The sequence below is a fragment of the Emydura macquarii genome, unplaced genomic scaffold (assembly GCF_026122565.2).
Source record: "Emydura macquarii macquarii isolate MOO-44397 ecotype Brisbane River unplaced genomic scaffold, CSIRO-AGI_Emac_v2 contig_3080, whole genome shotgun sequence".
Taxonomy (NCBI): domain Eukaryota; kingdom Metazoa; phylum Chordata; order Testudines; family Chelidae; genus Emydura; species Emydura macquarii.
The window spans coordinates 2912943-2931215 of NW_027133217.1; the positions used below are offsets into that span (position 1 = coordinate 2912943).

Genomic DNA, 18273 nt, shown 5'->3' on the forward strand with positions numbered 1-18273 from the left:
CTTAATATAGTCTTTGACTAGAATCCAATGGGTACCTGCTGTTTCTTAGTTATTGTAACTAGGAAACATTAAATATGATAGTCTTGATTTATTTTTAGTGTTTTCCTGGATTAGAAGAATTGATCATATATGAATGTTACTTGTTTATTGCTTGTTTTTCTAAAATAACATTGGCCTATGCTTTTGTGTTTATTAGTGTAGTGGGTTGATTGTTTTTTGCTTTGTGTTCTTTAACGTCATGCACATGAAACAAATAATTGACCTGTAGACTCCAGTACTTCAAAATGTTATGTGGAAGAGGACAAGATGTCCAATATATTGGCAGTTTGTGTCAACAGCTGCATGTGTTTTCAAAATGTGGTCTGTTTTCTGTTTTTGTGAGGTGTTTTTATTTACTATTCAAGTCTATCCCTGAAGTGCCTTCCTTCAGTATTGCTGCATAGTATAGTATTTATCTGTGTACAAATGACTTTTCTGGTTAAACATGATTTAAATTAAGGGTGTTGGACTGTGGAAGAAACTGTAAAGGAGCCCTTCCCATACAGTTCTTATTTCTGTTAAAAAGCACTCCAGTTCATAAGGATATTTCTGTTACGATATGCAAGATATTTGACTAAAGTAATAACTTAATAAAGGAATAACTGTTCTATAATGAAACAAATAACTCAATGATTTTTTTGGCTGAAATCAAATTTAAGCTCACTAATAAGTTTTTAAAATTTACTGATATTTGACAATGCATCCACTTCATTATCTTTTAAAAATTGTCCTCTATTTTAACATATCACAGTGCATACCTGAAAAAAATCTGGTTTCTAACTTTGCGTTTATGTTGGGGAGGAGGTTTTCATTGTGAAGTATCTTTACATTGGCATGCTTGGAAATTAATAATACAGTTTGTTACGTTAAAACTTCGTTGTCTTTGCCATCTTTCTTGATGGATAAGAATGAATGGCGCTTCACTGTCTTCAATAAAGGAGTAAATTGTCCAAAAGGATGCTCATTTTCTTTGCCTGAAAAAAGATCTTCAGCATAATTTAATAAGGTTCAGATAAGAGACATTTTTAGGTTGCTTCCTAAAGAATGTCCTAAAAATGGAAAACAAATGAAAGCACAAGAGGAAATCTTTCAAAAATGATTTACTTCTGATTTTACACTCAGAACTCTCTGCTCTCCAAAAAGATAAACTTAAACTTCAGGTTTGTGGTGCCACCTGCTGTTATCTCTGTCAGTTTGACTGAAAGGTGGCTATGTATTACGGAATACAGTATGCTTTATAAATTAACCTGTGTATAATATATATAAAAGTACATAATTTACAAATAAGTGTTTAAAACTGATTAGTTCACTATTAGCTTTTAAGTATAATAACTTGCCTTTTGATTCTTAAGTAATAATTTTCCATTTTTGAGTTTATCTGAACTGTAACCTTGAAAATTTAATGAGCTACATCAATCAAGAAGCTACCATCTGAGGGCTCTAAAGTTTCTTTTATCTTTCCCATATTATATTCAGTTATGCGTATCATATGTGCTTAAATAGACAAGCTGAGTGTTTGGTGTATTTAGATTCTTTTAAAAAACATCATCATTAAGGTAACATCAAATACCAAATTTAGATGATTAGATTTAATCATGGAAATGTCAATATTTAAAGAAACATTTCCTTTATACTTTTCAAACATATTAAATGTTTTTAAGAGCACCTGTATATTTAAAATTGAACTAATTTATATCAGTTTTGTTTCTCTCCCTCTCTCTCAGAGAAAATTTTACAATTAGGCACGAATCCCATAACTGATCGCTCACAGGGCAGGACTTCTATAATCATACAGGCTGCACTGAAGTCATTGAAACGCAGCTCAGGTGCAGGAGTCTGCCTTTGCACGATCAGTTGCAGAGGCATGGTCTTATTAAATAATTTGATTCGTGGTTGGGCAAGGATGGGTCATGAGACCACCAAATACAACCATGGCTTTCTTTTCATGCAAGCTCTCATTTATGGGTATAAACCCACAAAACATAGCAACTACTCATAAGATAGGTTCTAACATGCACAGTTTCAGGTTTAGATTGCTCTTAAAAGTAATTGTTTTCAGATTTCATTCCCAGTGATTTCATCGTGACAGATAGTTTAAAATTGAAAGTTAAAAATGTAATATATGAAAGCAGTTGTTCTTGCTCAGCAAAGCTGTCTCTATTTATAATATTCCTCCAGGCTAAATGCCAGTAAGTTTGTACAGCCTGATTTACTCTTATTAAAATACACAATTCTTTTAATATCCTGAAACCCAAAATAGTCCTTTACTTGCTTCATCCTTTAAGCTGTTTGGAAGGCAAAAGTAATGCAATTTTTTGCTTCTTAATATTTAAATATTTAATATTAAATAGAATGTTCTTTTAAAAATATATAATATATTTATATCCCTAAAAAGATTTACATTTTTCAAAGATGACAATTTGAAGATTATTTGGGTAGGTTTTAAAGGACATTGTCAGACTTTAAATAAAACACAGTCATACCTTTTTGAAATGATACATTCAACTTGTTGGATTTATTGAAGGAGACGTACGTCAACTCTTCCTTAATTTTTGTTTTCAGACCTGCACATGCTGGGTTTGGTGCATGATTGGATAGCATGTTCAGATATTGCACATATTTGTTTTGGAGTCAAGAGTTTTATATTTCTCCATACAAACTAAGGCCCTGTTCTGGTAAACATTTATGCATGTGCTTAAGTCTAGCAACATGGGTAGTGCTTGGAGTTAAGCATAAACATACATGTTTGCAGGATTGGGACTTTAGTGCAATCCTTTATTTCTACTTCTTTAACGACATGCTTGGTCAAAAGGACTTATTTGTTGGCCTCACTTTAAGATGGTCTTTCCTCTTTTATCAGGCATTAGTGCTGTTTGGTATAATTGAGAACTTTTCAGTATCCTGCTAGGGTGTGAATATTCTACTCCCGGGGGAATTCTGTACCAAAAAATTAAAAGTTCTGAATATTTTATTTGTCAAAATAACGCTATATAATCATGCCACTTTCATTTATTTTAGCTATTTATTTCAAAATACCTGTCAGCAACTATGTCTGTAACAATACAGACACACACAAAGTCCCCCCAAGAGTAGAGTTAAAGAAACCCCTACGACAACCCAGTTCCTGTTTCCTTGTTCCTCCTCCACCCCCCAAGCCAAGCTAAGGGGCACATCCTCAGTGCCTATCCCTGGGGCTCCCCCAACCCACGCACCCACACCCCCTCACTTCCAGAGCCCAATGGAGGGAAAGTCTGATGCTGAGTCCTAGGTTTGTGTGGAGTTTCCTGCACGCCACCTTCTTCCTTCAGGATGTGCCAGAAACTGCAGCTGCCTAGAAGGAACCCTCCAACTCTGACATCTCCTGGTCAGTGTTTGTGAATAGGCTTCATCTACTCTAGCTGAATGGACTTTGCTAACACCTACCCACCCCATTGTTGTTCCTTACCCTTGGATGTATATCTATATACCCCCTATCTGATTTCCATTTCTTGCATCTGATGAAGTGGGTTGCAGCCCACAAAAACTTATGTCTGCAGAAATTAAATTTGTTACTCTTTAAAGTGCTACAGGACTCTTGTTGTTTCTCCTGGCAGTGTCTTCTATTTGGGAGCTGTGCTTTGCCGGGTCCAGCAACCCTAGTGGTGGCCAAGAGCTCTGCAGCGCCAGTTCTGTGGAGGAAAAAGGAAATTCTGCATTGTGCAGTGGTGCAAAATTCCCCCACAGTAATATTCTTTTGACTGGTAGACTATGATAACACATAGTTGCTGCTGTCCAGTGTGATGCTACATCAAAGGCCCAATGAAAAAAAATTAAATTGGACCATTATACTGTGATTTACTTGAAATTGATGATACTGGGCACCGATGCTCTGATCTTATGATAAGCAGAAAATTTTACTAATTTCAGACCACTTCAGTTGTAATTTATTGAACAGGAATGTCATAGGTATGAATGAGTAGGGCAGAGAAACTGGTTTCTTACTAAGCCCTAGTAGAGAAGTGGATATGGAAAAGACTGTTGAAGAAATAGGTTAAAAAAGGAAAAAGTTGAGGAACCATTTGAGAGAAGAACAAACAGGGCAAAAAAGCCTTTAGTAGAGAATAAGACATGGTCAGGGAAGCATAATGAAGTGTGCACTCTATCACAAGTGGTGCATAGAAGATTTTTATTGTTAGACTTTTTTCTGCCATTTAACTTTTTATTATGACTATTAAATGCAGGGAATGACTTAGGGTGAAAAGAAAAATTTAGCTGAAGGCAAGATCACATTTATCAGAATAACCAAACATTAAATATACTAATAAAAATTACTCTGTTCACCAGTAGTACCTGAAGCACATTGTTGCTTAATTAGGTAGGTGTTCAAGAAGTCTACTTTCTATACCATTTGATTTTGAATAAATATACAAGGTGGTACGCCTAATATTTCATGGGAATATGCTTCAGGATCTTTAGATTTGGCTGTTACACATTGAAAACAAATCATAAAGCAATAATAGTGTAAAGCTAAAATTTAGCCATTGGTATTTTTCTCAAAGGACCACTGTCAAGTTCAATTTTTTATATTAACTATTTTCAGGTAATTCAAGCTTCTGGGAGAACCCCCTTTAAATACAGTATGTCCTGATTTTTTTTTTTTAAACCTCGAAAAACAAAAACATTTGCCTGCTCCCCCACTGATATTCAGAAGTGTTTTTTGGGTGGGTCAGAAATCGGCACCAGATAGAGGTTTTTAAGGCCTGGCTTGATAAAACCCTGGCTAGGATGATTTAGTTGAGATTGGCAAAGCAGGGGGTTGGATTAGATTAGCTCCTGAGGTCTCTTCCAACCCTAATCTTCTATGGTTCTGTGATATGCTAGCCCCACTCTTCTTTGTCCCCGCCTCCCAGTGCCTGCTCAGTTTTAGCTGTGCTGCTGTTTTACTGGTAAATATATTTTTGCATACCTGGGGAAGAACGTGTGTGTGAGTGCCACCCTAGAATGGTACATGGGCATAATGTGGTAATAATTATACTAGTAATACATGAGACATGAAGTGTAACTGACCAACAAAAGAGTGAAACTGAGTGTATACAAAATGCTATAAAATTCACAAAGGCCCTGATCCTGCAAATACTTGTTGGCGGCACTACTTGTCTCACACACATTTAAGTGCGGAGCTGCAGGGGGCAGTTCAACAATTCAGACAGACCTCATTGATTGATTTCAGTGGGACTATTAATAATAGTAAGATAAGACCATGTGTTTGATTGCAAGATCAGGCCCAAAATAAAAAAAAAAAATGTTAAGCTAGAAAACATTTTTTTTTCTCTACCTTCTTTGTTTTCATAGGCTAGATGCTAGTTTTAATAATAATAGGTACACATTACTTAGTATCAGTTTAATGCTATGCTCCACAGGAATTGTATACTTTTTCGTGTTGATAAATTCTTGATGGCATTTCTACATTTCAGAAAGTAACATTTCTAAAGCACAGTGCCATGTTTTGTAACAAAAATAGAGTAATCTTACATCTTTGAGCTCCTAGACAAAGAAAAAAATTGATTTTGAGGGTTGTGTGATATGATGACTGACTGTTACAAGCCACTTCTGTATATTACCAATGACAAATTGGAAACAGTTAATTTCTAAGCTTTTCAATTAAGGTCTTGTAATGTGAGTATCCCGAATAACATTCAGAATTTTTCCATTATTACTACTTTGAAGTAAATTTTTTTATTAATTTGTACAATTTTACAGTAACATATTAAACATCTAAATAGATTAAAGAGGATTCAATATTTCAGTGTTTTGACCACAATCCTTCAAAATGCTTACATGTGTGCTTAACTTTAACTTTAACACATGAATAATCCCATTGACTTGCACTGCTCATATGAGTAAAGTTGACCACATACTTAAGCACTGCAGGATCGTGGCTTATGTGTATAAAAGCAGAGTAAAAAAATTGCTGCTCTTTGTTTAGTTATTAATTCAGAGATTAATTTAACAAAGCTGTATTTAGCTGTTCCATATATCTTCTTTGTTCCAAATAGGTTAATTGTGTTACTGAAATAATGCTGCAGTTTAGAAGTATGTCCAAAACAAAAATGTAAAATTATATGGTAAAAATACCTCCTCAGTTTGCATCTTCAATCTTGATTACCTTGTTAGACGTCTTGTAAAATAATAGCTCTCCCTTGCTTTTTGGTGATAGTGTCTGTTTTCCCATTTTAAGGGAAACTTATTAACATGAGAGAGGAACTTGTGAAAGTGTAGATTTAGAGATTCGATATGTGCTTCACTGGTAAATCAACAGTTTTCAGTATCTTATTTAAATAAGAAATATAGTAATAAGGCATCTTGTAAAGTACAGTATTAGGACTTGCTTAAATAAAACACCTAAACACCCGTGTAACTCTCAGCACGTGAATAGTCCCATTGAAATCAACTACTCATTAGCTTAAAGTTATGTTGGTTTCAAGTGTTTTGCTGGATTGAGGATTTAATAAAGGTATGAATGGACTCCATTTATAACAGTTTATCTTTTGTAATTCAGTGCTCAAGCCAGGGCATTTCTTTAGTGTTTAAAAACAAAACTTGCTCTAGCTTTCCAAATATCTTTTGTTCTAAAGAAAATTTAGAGCCCTCTATTTTTAAGAGCATCCTTGTTTTGCATACACTCTGAAAATATTAATTTTAAATTTGTATTTTAATAAAACATAGACTCCATTTTGTTTGAAAATGTATTACAATTTATTTCTTGCCATTTTTGTGTAAAATTTACAGAAACAGTGTTACATCGTGCGCTCCAAAGGTAATGTCTCATTCCTCTAAGGCTCTGTCCTTTTTTCTTCTCTTCCTGTTTTTCTCTTTCTTTCTTGTCTTTTTCTGATCATGTTGTTATGTGTATTGAATCCTGTGTTAGTGCTGAAGTCCTTTTAAGAATACAAATAAACTTGCTTTATCAGAAGGATTCTCTTCTGTATGGCAATAATATTTTTAATTAATTTATTCGTTATCTTCACTGACTCTATGGAAACTTTTTTCTGTAAATATTAACTTGGATAATACTGTCTTTTATGGCAGTTTTTGAAGTTTGTTAACTTCATTTTATTGACAATTTATGTAGAAATACAGTTCTCTATCAAATTAAATGTTTCTTGGGGAACGAATTCTATTCACAATTGTGGGTAGATAGAGCCGACTTTTTGCTCTTGAAAAGTGATACTGCAAGAATTGAGACAGATGAAAGGTTAGGGTATTCTTCCTATAGAAATATTAGCAGACATTAAAAAAATTAACTGAAATATAATTTGAAGTAGTCTTGTGAGATTTTAAAAGACACAATGAACAGTTTGGCATCCAGCTTCCATTGAAGGTTTGTGTGTTGTTCACCTAATCCCCATTTGTGCATTTGAAAATCTGCCCCTTGGCTTTTACTCTGTTTTCATTTCATGAGCATGCAAATGAGGAAAACCTTTATCCATTTTGGCAGGATCAAACTGCCAGTGAAATAAGGGAGAAAAACGCCTAGATAGGTTCTGCCACAATGGTTGTCTTTTTCTTTCTTTATCCAAGACTCTAAAGCCCCAATTCAACAAAGCACCTAAACCCATGCTTAAGTGCTTTGCCAAATCGGTATCTAAGTCTTCTTTTGTGTCACACAATGTCAATAGTATATTTATTGTGTTTTAATTGTGTTGGATATTATTTTTTTGACTTCTAAAAACTAAGGGTGTACATTTCAGTGCTGGTTTCAGTAAACACTTGTTTCAATTCGTCTTTTAGAACAGATTTATAATTAAACCTTCTTAAAATAAAATATTAACTTGGATGCAAATTGTTAATGTAATTAACTTTTGTTTATCAAACTACAATGGCCATAAGAAATTGCTTATCCATAGTACTATAGTTCACTGAGAAAGTAAGATGGGCTTATTTTATGGAAGAACAGAAGGGACATGCACCACCATAAAAGAAACTAAATGTCTTTCCTGTAGCAGCTATTGCCTTGGTGTTAACACTAGAATGGTTTCCTGCACTATGTAGTGTCAGGGAGGAGAGGAGTGTTTGTTTGGTAGTTGTGATCCCATTGGGTTTTATTGGATCGAATCAAAGTAACTTTTCAATTATAGTTAAGAACAGAATACTTGATACCAAGTCTGCTTTAATGAAACTTCAAATGGAACATCTACTTTGGACCAAATTATTTAAAAAGACTTGATGGAAGGGACATAAAAAGGGAAAACCATGATTTCTGGTGTTCAGGGAATAATTTGAGAAAGGAAACTCAAGTATAGGTCATTTTTATATTCTAATGAGGGAAATTAATGTGATGATGATTTTTTGTTTGTTTTTTAAATGATGTCCCTTGTTGAATTTGTGTCTGGATAGCACAGTCCCTCTTGTAACTTTTAATGCAGACTTGCTTTGAACAAAGTGAATTTGGATGCAAGTATTATGTCATGATAGTGTTTCTGAACTTGGAAGTAATTTCCTTTCTTCACCAGGAGAGAATTAAAAGATCAGAATCGTTCTTTAATGATAAAATTAAATCTCAATTTAATTTAAATTCAAATAAAAATTTATAAATACATTTAATAATTAAAATGTAATAAAATTTTGAGTCACATCTTTTTAAATTAATATTCTGATCTTGAACCGAAATAAGAAATGTGTCAGACAGCAATAGCCAGTAGATGTAGCTCTGTTGTACAGAATGTAGTGCAGTAACTGTTTCTCTCTTGGCTCCTACACACCCAGCTGTTTCTAACCTAAATGAATGTGGGTACCTATGAGGCATTTAATCATGGATAATGTTAGCATCTGTTACCGTACAGCGGATTCCCTAACCAGCAGAGCACAATGCTGCTGTAGGGAGGACTGCAGACTTAATATGTGAGATGCAGCGTTGTAGTCTTGATGGTATATATAGCTGTATTGTTTTGAAAGCTGATTCATGGAGCCAGCAAAGTAGAGGGAGAATGAGAAAATAGGAAAAATGTGCTTTCATTTATTGTAACTCTACTTTCCTGTTCTTTTTTGTTTTTGTGTTGCTTAATAGGAATGACTTTAAAGTAATAGTTCTATTCTTATAGTAATTTCAGAAGTACTTTACCCACTGTTTCTTATTGCCAAATAGTATAGTTTTTATCATCAAAAATGTTACCATGAGATGCGTTGGAGTATATATTTATATAGACATTAATACATGAAAGAACTGTTTATTGCATATCGATGAATATTACATTTATTTAATGAGTTTTTAATAGGACTTGTAAATATAAAACGAAATATATATTTTAATATTAACGAATATAACAGTGTCCCTGTGCTTAGTATGATTTTAATCTTTATTTAGACTTTTATCAAATTATTAATTGGATTTTCACTTTTTTTGTCTTTTATCTTCACTTTTTTGTTTACTATGCCATTCTGCTTTTTACCTCTTCATCTGAATCCCTGATTTTTTCCATCATATCCATGTTGATGTAAAATAGAACAACAAAGCCTGCTCCTCATCTTGATGGGTAAGACTTCTATTTTTAACTTGTACAGTAATAAAATTCAAAGATTCAGGAATAAGTACTTGACATCTCAATTTAAAGGTGGACAGAAAACTTAGAAACAAAAATAATAGATTGGTTAGTTGATAAATGTGGCAGAGGGTTGCCATTCTTTCAACCTTTTTGACCATCTTTACAAAATAACCTACCTAGTCATAAATATAATCAAATTCTTTATTTTTATCTTCCACATAAATAGTATCCCAAAATACTTTAGAGTTACTGCAAATATTAATTATGGGACTAACAAATGGGAAGAAGAATTTAGAAGTCATTGTGTTCTAATGGATCAAGAGTAAAGAATAATCCTAGCTAAGCAGCTGATTTACCATATGTCTTTGGGGAAGCCCTTTAACTTCTGTTCCGGTTTCCTGTCTGTAAAATGGTGGTGATGATTACCTACCTTATTGATATGCAGTGAGAAATAAGTTTTTCAATGCCTTGAGATACCAAATATCTAAAACTGAGTATATCTCTCAATAAAGGCAATGTAGAGCCCTATGAACACTCCACATGGGGCCTCCATGACCCATTCCTGCTGGGCTTGTCAGTGGCAAGGGCCGCCCATACAGAGCTGGTTGGTGGGTTGTTGTCGTTGTACTCCTCTTTCAGCAGGCCATGCCTTCCCTATCTTCCTGAGTTATCAAACCCTTTTGTAAAATAGGCTCAATCCGCATCTACCCAAGAAGAAAACTTGGAAGAGTGGGAAGGAGAGATGGGGACCGACAAGAGAGAGATGATGAGATGTCGTTAGCAAGACTTCCGAAATGCTATAGATAGAGAGAGCACTATACTGCCAAACACAGATATGATCCCTAATCCAAGCAGGTAGTGATGAAGGCGGTGCTGGATGTGGGCTTGGAGGGACTGTACCCACCCCAAAATTTGCCTTAGCGCGCCTCCCTTCCACCCCGTAGCTACCCCTCTCAGAGCTGGTCGCCTAGCCAGCAGCCACCACTCTGGCCACCCAGCTCCCGCTGGTCTCCTTTCTTTGGGAAACTGATCCACAGCTAACATGGCATTGGGGGAGCTCATCCAAATCTAGAAGTGGCTGTGCATGGGTTGGTCTTTGCTGAGCTGGGGTGGGAGGACAGGGAAACTGTATGTGCTGGTGCCTCTGGCTTAGAAGTGGGAGCTGCGGCTGCTGCTGTACTGAACAAGCGTGCTCCTGAGTGCTTGGCGTAAAGAGAGCACGCTGACCCATTCCCCCCAACGCGCGCACACATACACACACTGGAGTAATTATCATTATTACTTTTATTACCATATTGTGCTTTGTCATTCATTAAAGTGGTACAGTTAAATAACAGTGTCTTTCTAGACTGTAAATTTAGCTTGTACTCACCTAAGCAGTGCCAGTTAAAAAAAAAAATTAGCTAAATACGTAATTTTAGACACTGTGCAGATGGTCACTTATTTTCAAATTGTATTTTTAATTATATCTGTAAAAATAACTTAAAATTTATATGAAAATAGTTGTGGCTCCAAGTCTGATACCAATAGTAACGATAGAGTGAAATGTTAGAGAGTCACGTATGTGATTGTGATCGGTAAACATAGATGCCAAAGTAATAAGAACAAGAATTTATTTTTCTAAATAAAAGAGAAAAAACTTAACCACTTAACTTAACCATGTTAAAATTAAGTAAATACTTTTTTAGTGGAGTGAAAAACAGTTGATTAAAATAGAGTAGATAGTGGCAGTAACACAGTGTGTCTGCTAGAGAAAGTAAGCAGGTTTTATTTATTTTTATTTATCTCTACTAAAGATAGTGTACCAAGTATTAAACTTGTGTTTCTGATATCTGTGTTAAGGCTCCAAAACTAATATCTCAAGTCTTGGGATTGGAAATATCTTGCTGTATTACCTTCTGATTGTTCTAAATTTACATATATGCTTAAAATGCTTCTTTAATTGGAGTTTGTATTTTTCTTTTTTTCTTTATATAGGAATTAGAAATAGTGCTCCTGTCAGCTAATTTTTAAATTCTCTGGAAAAAAAAAACAAAACCTAGAGTTCTCAGGTGCCTAAGTAGCCTCTGGAATCACTGTTAAAGTTGCGCCGTCCCCCTTCCCCCCAATCTGAAATGGCGCCCACCATCCGCAGCTGCTATGTGAATGCCACCAACAAACTTGAATTGGTTGTCGCTATGTTCCATAGCAGTCTGTTCCGTATGGAATTGTCATCTCTTCTATTCTTGCATCTCTGCAACTATTGTAGGATCGTGCACCCTGGGCTTGCAACGCTCATGACAGTAGTGCAGAGCTGTACAGGCTCCATGCTTCTGTCAGAGATGGCAGACTCTGAGAAGGGCACGGGGGGTTGTGGGATTAAGAAAAAAAGGATTGAAAATTACATGTAATTTTACATGTGGCCTACATATAAAATTATGGGATGTTGAACACAGCATTATGGGAGGTTCATCCTATGCTCCCAGTCAGCCCTGTGCAACCTGTTTGGGCCCCAGCATGTGTTGCCAAAATGCAGTGAAGTGGACCATCACGAGTTACACAGTAGGTGCACCACACTCTGAATTTATACAAGTGTTCCTGGTGAGTACGCTTACCGCTGACACAAAGAGCCAAGTAGGCACATGCACAAGGTAACATATTAACTGCGGAGACTCTATGCTGACATAACTTGAGTTAACAAAAGGCAATCTCTACACTACAAACCTTAGGTATATGAATTGTTTGGGAGAGGTAACAGCAAAAGTAGGAGGCTAGGCCAAGATTCACTGACATTTTTAGGTTCCTACTTTTGCGGATCTGGGCCTACTGCACCCTGAAGACTCAGGAATGAACAGGCACATAAAAAGAACCAAATATCATTTATTTCTTTTTTAAAATTTCATGACTTGAGCATGTATAACTCATGATTTTTTAATGCTTTCGGTTATCAAGCTATCTTGGAGTTGTAGATGTGTTCTTTATGTTGTGAAGGCCAAAACTGGGTTAAAAAAAGAATTAGGTAAATTCCTCAGGACAGGTCCATCAATGGCTATTAACCAAGATGCGCAGGGATGCAACCCCATGCTCTGGGTGTCCCTAAAGCCTCTGACTGCCAGAAGCTGGGAGTGGATGACAGGGATGGATCACTTGGTGATTGCCTTTTCTATTCATTCCCCTAAAGCATCTGGCATTGGACATTGTTGGAAGACAGGATATCAGGCTAGATGGACCTTTGGTCTGACCTAGAATGGCCATTCTTATGTTCAGCAAATATTTCAGTAGATTTTTGCCTTTGGAAAGGATTTAATATGAGATAGTATACTGCCCTTAGTGAATATTAGAGAATCAAGTTCTACATGGAAGCAGTGACATGGGAAAAAGCACTAAGCTGGCAAAATAACAGTTGCAAAAGTCAATCCCCATAGGTGGATCAAATGAAAATGAAGTTTTGACACCAGGCCAGAAAATCAGTCAGACTGGAAGTCACATGTTCCAACTGAATAAACGTGTGCTATAAAAATAAGAAGAAAAATTTAGAATTAAAAATTCCAAATTAAATATCACAGTAAAAACATAGGAAGTGCTATACTAGAAATACAGATGTCATTGCTAAAACTATTAGCAATTATTTACTTATAAATATTTTCAATGAGTATTTGCTCTTAAAATATAAATTAAACAGCACAATGACATCCATCTGCACAATGTTAACAAAGGTAAATGAAGTACTAAGAGTATTAAGAGTAAGAAAAATAACATTTTAAAAAGTAAACAAAGGAGTAAAACTGTACTTAAAATGGACTACAAGAAAGGGAGTGCAATTCAGGGAATCGCAGCAGCAAAGACAAATTTGTGAACTGCTAGGAGACTTTATACAGACATATAAACTGATGAGAGACTCTCTTAAAAACTCAGTGTATGACACACAGATTTTGGGTGGTGTATGCAAAATATTTCACTGAATCAAGTCTCCTTTAGCACCTCAGTAGATTGTCAGATAGAGAAGAGCTGCTGTGTCTAGGCATTGGGGTGCACTGTGTCTTTAAAAACACAGCTTTGGGAGGTGAGTGCTGAAACATAGTTCTATGAGAGGGGAGATAAAAAAGCCCCTTTGCCTTCCACCATATTTTTGCAAACACAGCAGAAGGCTCATCCCATTAGCATAACTGTGTTTCCCTCTCTGCCTTCCCTGTGCTGGGAATTTGCCCACTACCTCCGTCTGGCAGTTCCTCAACCCTGGACTTAACCCCAGCTCCTATTCCCCTGTACCTGATTTTGCCCCTTGACCCCTCTCCTTCCCCTGCCTGCAGCCATTTGACCTCTCCATGCAGTCAGTTTCCACCCCTGCATAGACTGCCTATTCCCCCCTCCAATTTGCCCCCTTTTAATCCTTTTAACTCCTGTGAACAGCAGGCAGCAGATTTTAATCCCAAGTGAAGGCAGAGCAAGGAGTGGCATCAGCAGATGTTACTGAGCATGCTCAGTTTGTGTGAGTAGAATGCTCAGTACGAGCCAAACAGCAAATTATGTCTGGTAGCAATTTTTGACATTTCACCGGCCTCGGAGCCAGGTTCCCCCGAATCTGGGCAGATCTTATGGACTGCGAGCAGTTGAAAGGTGGTGGGGAGCTCAGGAGCAGCCATAGCCCTAGCACCCCAAACAGCAGCAGGAGGTGGGGGAGTGCCATGGCACCAGGCAGCACAACAGCTCCAGCTCTGATCTTGCCTGGAGGCAGGGCCTTGGAGGCAAGTGGCAGGGCCGGCACTGAATTGAGGAGGAGCAGGGGACAGACCCACAGAGACGGATGGGGCCTCATGGCGAATGAGGGCACAATTCCCCCAATTTTCTGTCTAGCCCACCTCAGCCTTCCCACCAGGAAAAAGCTGGCATTGCCCCTGATGGTGATTAGGAACCAAATTCTGCCTTAAGAAAGTAAGTACACATGCAAAGGTGAATTTATGTGCCAAAGCTGCTGTTGACTTCCAGAAGAAGCTATGCATAACATGGTGCATGAAATCCTGACACTTTTGATTACTTATGTTGCGGATATTTTTTTTAAAGAAATATTTTTACTAATCCTAAATTTTGGACATAAATAACCTAGTGGTATAGATGGAACTGAATTCTTCCATGTAAGAATATGACTTTGTCTATGAAGAAGTCAATGAAGGAGAATCCTAGCTATACTTAAACAATTGTACTTTCTGAATCTTGTATTTCTGTAGAGTACATGTTGTCTTTGGACTGGTTATTTCTGGTTTTGAAGTAATAGAACAAATAGAAAATCTGAAAACTGATACTGCAAGTAGGCCATATGCAGATGTGCGAGTTATTGACTGTGGGGTGCTTGTTACAAAATCAGCAAAAAAAGGTAAGTCAACATGTTGTTGCTTTGAAACAAGTTGAAAGTTGTCATTGTGTTGAAAGAATACAAAATTAGTACTTATTTTTAGAAATTTATGGATCTCTGGCATTTTAATTTGGATTTAAGAATGTCTGAGAATTGGATACTTTTTTCTAAACTGAAACTTGTTTCACTTGAAAAAAGGCATGCCTATTTCCTGTCAAGATTGCTTTCATTTGTTTTTGGTGACTGCCATACTGAATTTGAACACTAATTTATTTTCCAGTGTTTGAGAGATGGAGATCTAAATATAGACCTTGGATACTGCACAAACTATAGATCTTTCAGGATACCTGAACAACTGTTAATATTAATTTCATGACTAGATTTATGTGAACAGAATTTTTCCCCTTAAATCATCGGAGGAAAATGTATGAGAACCAAACATTACTAGGTATTCCATCATTTGTAAAAATTGTATCCAAAGCATCACTGTAAGTTTGTATAGGCCAAGATTTGACCTTTTACAAAATTGTTAAAAGATAGGGTTCTAAATATTTTCCCATCCATCCATCCTCTTCCTCTCCCACAACCAATTCTCCACAACTTCATTGAACTTAACCAAAACTAATTGCCATTTTATTAAGAGTATACCAAAATATAATATGCAGGCTTTCCTCAATGCTCTGCAAAGCACATGTGCATAGTACATTCCTGCTGACATCAATTAAATTGTTTTTACATGCTAAGTAAACTAAAGGCAGTCAGCATAGGTTTCTGAATTACCAGCAATAAATAACAATAGTAAGCTTGCCAAATTGAAAAAGGACAAAACTGATTGTGTGTATTTAAACTGAACCCTTTAAATTTTGTTGCGTGAAACATAAGATTCCATTATTTTGAAAAAATGATGATGTATCAAAAAATATTGCACCTGCTACTGACCCCAGGAAAAGAGATGGAGGGTTCTTTGAATTGGAGGGGAAGTCTTTCTTATCTGACTACTGGTTCAGCAGCTTCTTTCTGTCATCTTGTGAAAATTAGCAGGGATTTGTTGAGTCTTCCTGGCTTAGTTGGGGAAGTGAACACCAAGTCGTTGTGGGAAGTGAGATAAAGGAAGAAACACTTTCTCTTTAAATTTCATTTTCAAAGGGTGTAGTACAAAGAGACCTTGGTCTTGTTGCCTGAGGGACAGTTTACAGCATTGCTGCAGTAGGAAAGGAGGTGTGCGGAGAGAGTGGTATACTAAAGTGCCATTCTCTTTTGTAAAGGTTTCTTCCTAGTTGATTAAGTGTGGTCCAAGAGGGTGGTGGACAAATCCTATACACGTATGAAAATGAATGATAGAGCAGACTGGGGAGGTTTCTAAGAGAAGAGATGGACGTTGGGATTGAGTCTGAGAGTCTTGATATTCATTTTCATATGCAACTTGTCTGTTGCTCATCTAAGATGTTTTAGTCCAGTGGTTCTCAGCCTGCAAGTCACTTGCGGCCCAGTCAGCATACAGCTGCAACTCATGTGACATCCTCAGAGCCATACAGGTATATGCGTTGTGTGGATGTGGCCCACAAGCCCACAATGGTAAATAGGTTAAGAACCACTGAATTAATCAAAAGAAAATCAGGTGACAGTGTATGATCCTTGTTTATCTTTGTTTGTTCTAGCAAGAACCAAAGATATGAAGTCACAATATTGCAAGCTAAAACATATTTTAAAGTAACTACAAGAACAGGGTTTAATTTGTCTAACAGTTCTCTTTATATGAACAAATATCCACACCTTTACTTACCAAAATTTCTTTATAAAACACTTATTTTTATATATGGCAAGTCTTTCGTCCTGTTCATGTACTATGATTTGTTTATTAAAATGTAAAAAAAATTCTCCTGTTATGTATAATTGAAATGTTAGTTATAAAATGGTACAATCTGTTTTTAGGTTACAGAGATGTAAATTGGAAAGCCATGTTGTTTACTTGGTAGAAATTGAAGAATTTTACCACACCCATAGTTACCTTAGTTAAAAAATTATACTTCAGGTTAATCAGTTCATTGATATTTTAGTCACTTAATATGTATAGTCTGAACATGTACATTATGTAATTGCACATTTAAGTGTTCTGTGTCTTTTAAAAAGTGATGAAATGGGAGATAAGGGAGTTGATCATGTTTGTTTATAGTTTATACTCGGTGCTCTTTTGGAGAATAAGGTTTCTATAATAATCTTGTTTTAAGTTTTAGAGAAAAAGAGAAAAGTGTCTGCTCACTCAGAAGCTTCAGATTCGTCCTCTAGCTCATCAACTTCTTCAGAATCCTCATCTGAAAGTGAAGTTGAAAATGATAAAAGTAGAAGAAGAAAGCGCAAGAGAAGAACTAAAACTAAACAATCAAGAAAGCGAAGAAGGGAAGAGAGGAAGAAAGAGGAGCCAAGGTGCAAACAGAAACCAAACCAAAAAGGGTGACTAATCCTGTTAAGAATTCCAAAGAAATCATGTGTGAAATTACCATGTTAGTCAAATAGGAAAACTTTATGAAGGTGTATTCCATTCTGGAAGTTTGATTTTGTTCATCCTTTAAAATTAAAGACAAGTTTACTGTAGATTTAATGAAAGGTTTTTACTAAATAAACAATATATAGAGAAGCCATTAATAACTTAAGTAATAAACTGCATCTCTGCGCACACAAAGCCGTTTGGGACATAATATATTTACATACATTTGGAAGGAGAAAGATGCTTGGAGATAAGATTTAATTTAATTATTTGGGATAATTTAAAAAAAGGGAAATTTACTGTACTGATGCTGGTATTAAAACGTGATATTTATTTTCAATTATGATGTTTCTATATTTTAGAATATAAAGATAACTTATTACAGTGTCAACAGGTAATTGATAATCTAAGAAGGAAATATAATTTGGGGTGTTAAATGTGAAAAGGGCCTTGTTTCTCTAGTTCTGTGATAGCTTGACTTCTAGATGTTGGCATAAAATTAAATGAGTTAACAATATGGTACAAGTCTTACCCCAATCACCGTAATGTTGGGTAAGTCACTTAGGCATATTTTTTTTAAATCAGTTTTGATAAGTTGTACCTCTTTCAGCCTAGGTTTAGATAATACTTTTGCTTTGTAAATTGTTTTTTCCCTCTAGCAACCATTCTGACAAGAGTGATACAAATGAGAGGTCAGTTGACTTGAGCACAAAAAGGGACAAACCTGTGGTTCGACCTGAAGAAATTCCCCCAGTGCCTGAAAACAGATTTTTGCTGAGAAGAGATGTGCCTGTTGTCACTGTAGAGCCTGAGCCGTAAGCAAAGATTTCACCTTTTTTATTATAGTGCAGTTGTTCTTTCTATTAATAAAGGATTTTCTGTACTGACTCTCGGAGGGA

At 36.0% G+C, this 18273-nt stretch overlaps 1 protein-coding gene across 8 annotated transcripts in view; it reads left to right on the forward strand.

Moving 5' to 3' along the window:
- NKTR (natural killer cell triggering receptor) overlaps nucleotides 1-18273 on the forward strand; it is a 66686-nt gene that overhangs the window by 23757 nt on the left and 24656 nt on the right. For 4 of the 8 annotated variants that reach the window (XM_067530465.1, XM_067530467.1, XM_067530466.1 and 1 more), the window contains 4 exons: nucleotides 9522-9551; nucleotides 14765-14910; nucleotides 17118-17340; nucleotides 18034-18189. In XM_067530465.1, coding sequence (XP_067386566.1) covers nucleotides 9522-9551; nucleotides 14765-14910; nucleotides 17118-17340; nucleotides 18034-18189 — 555 coding nt within the window. Of the gene's footprint in view, nucleotides 1-6816; nucleotides 6836-9521; nucleotides 9552-14764; nucleotides 14911-17117; nucleotides 17341-18033; nucleotides 18190-18273 lie in introns of those variants that run through there. The other 4 variants (XM_067530472.1, XM_067530469.1, XM_067530468.1 and 1 more) reach the window with 4 other exon arrangements.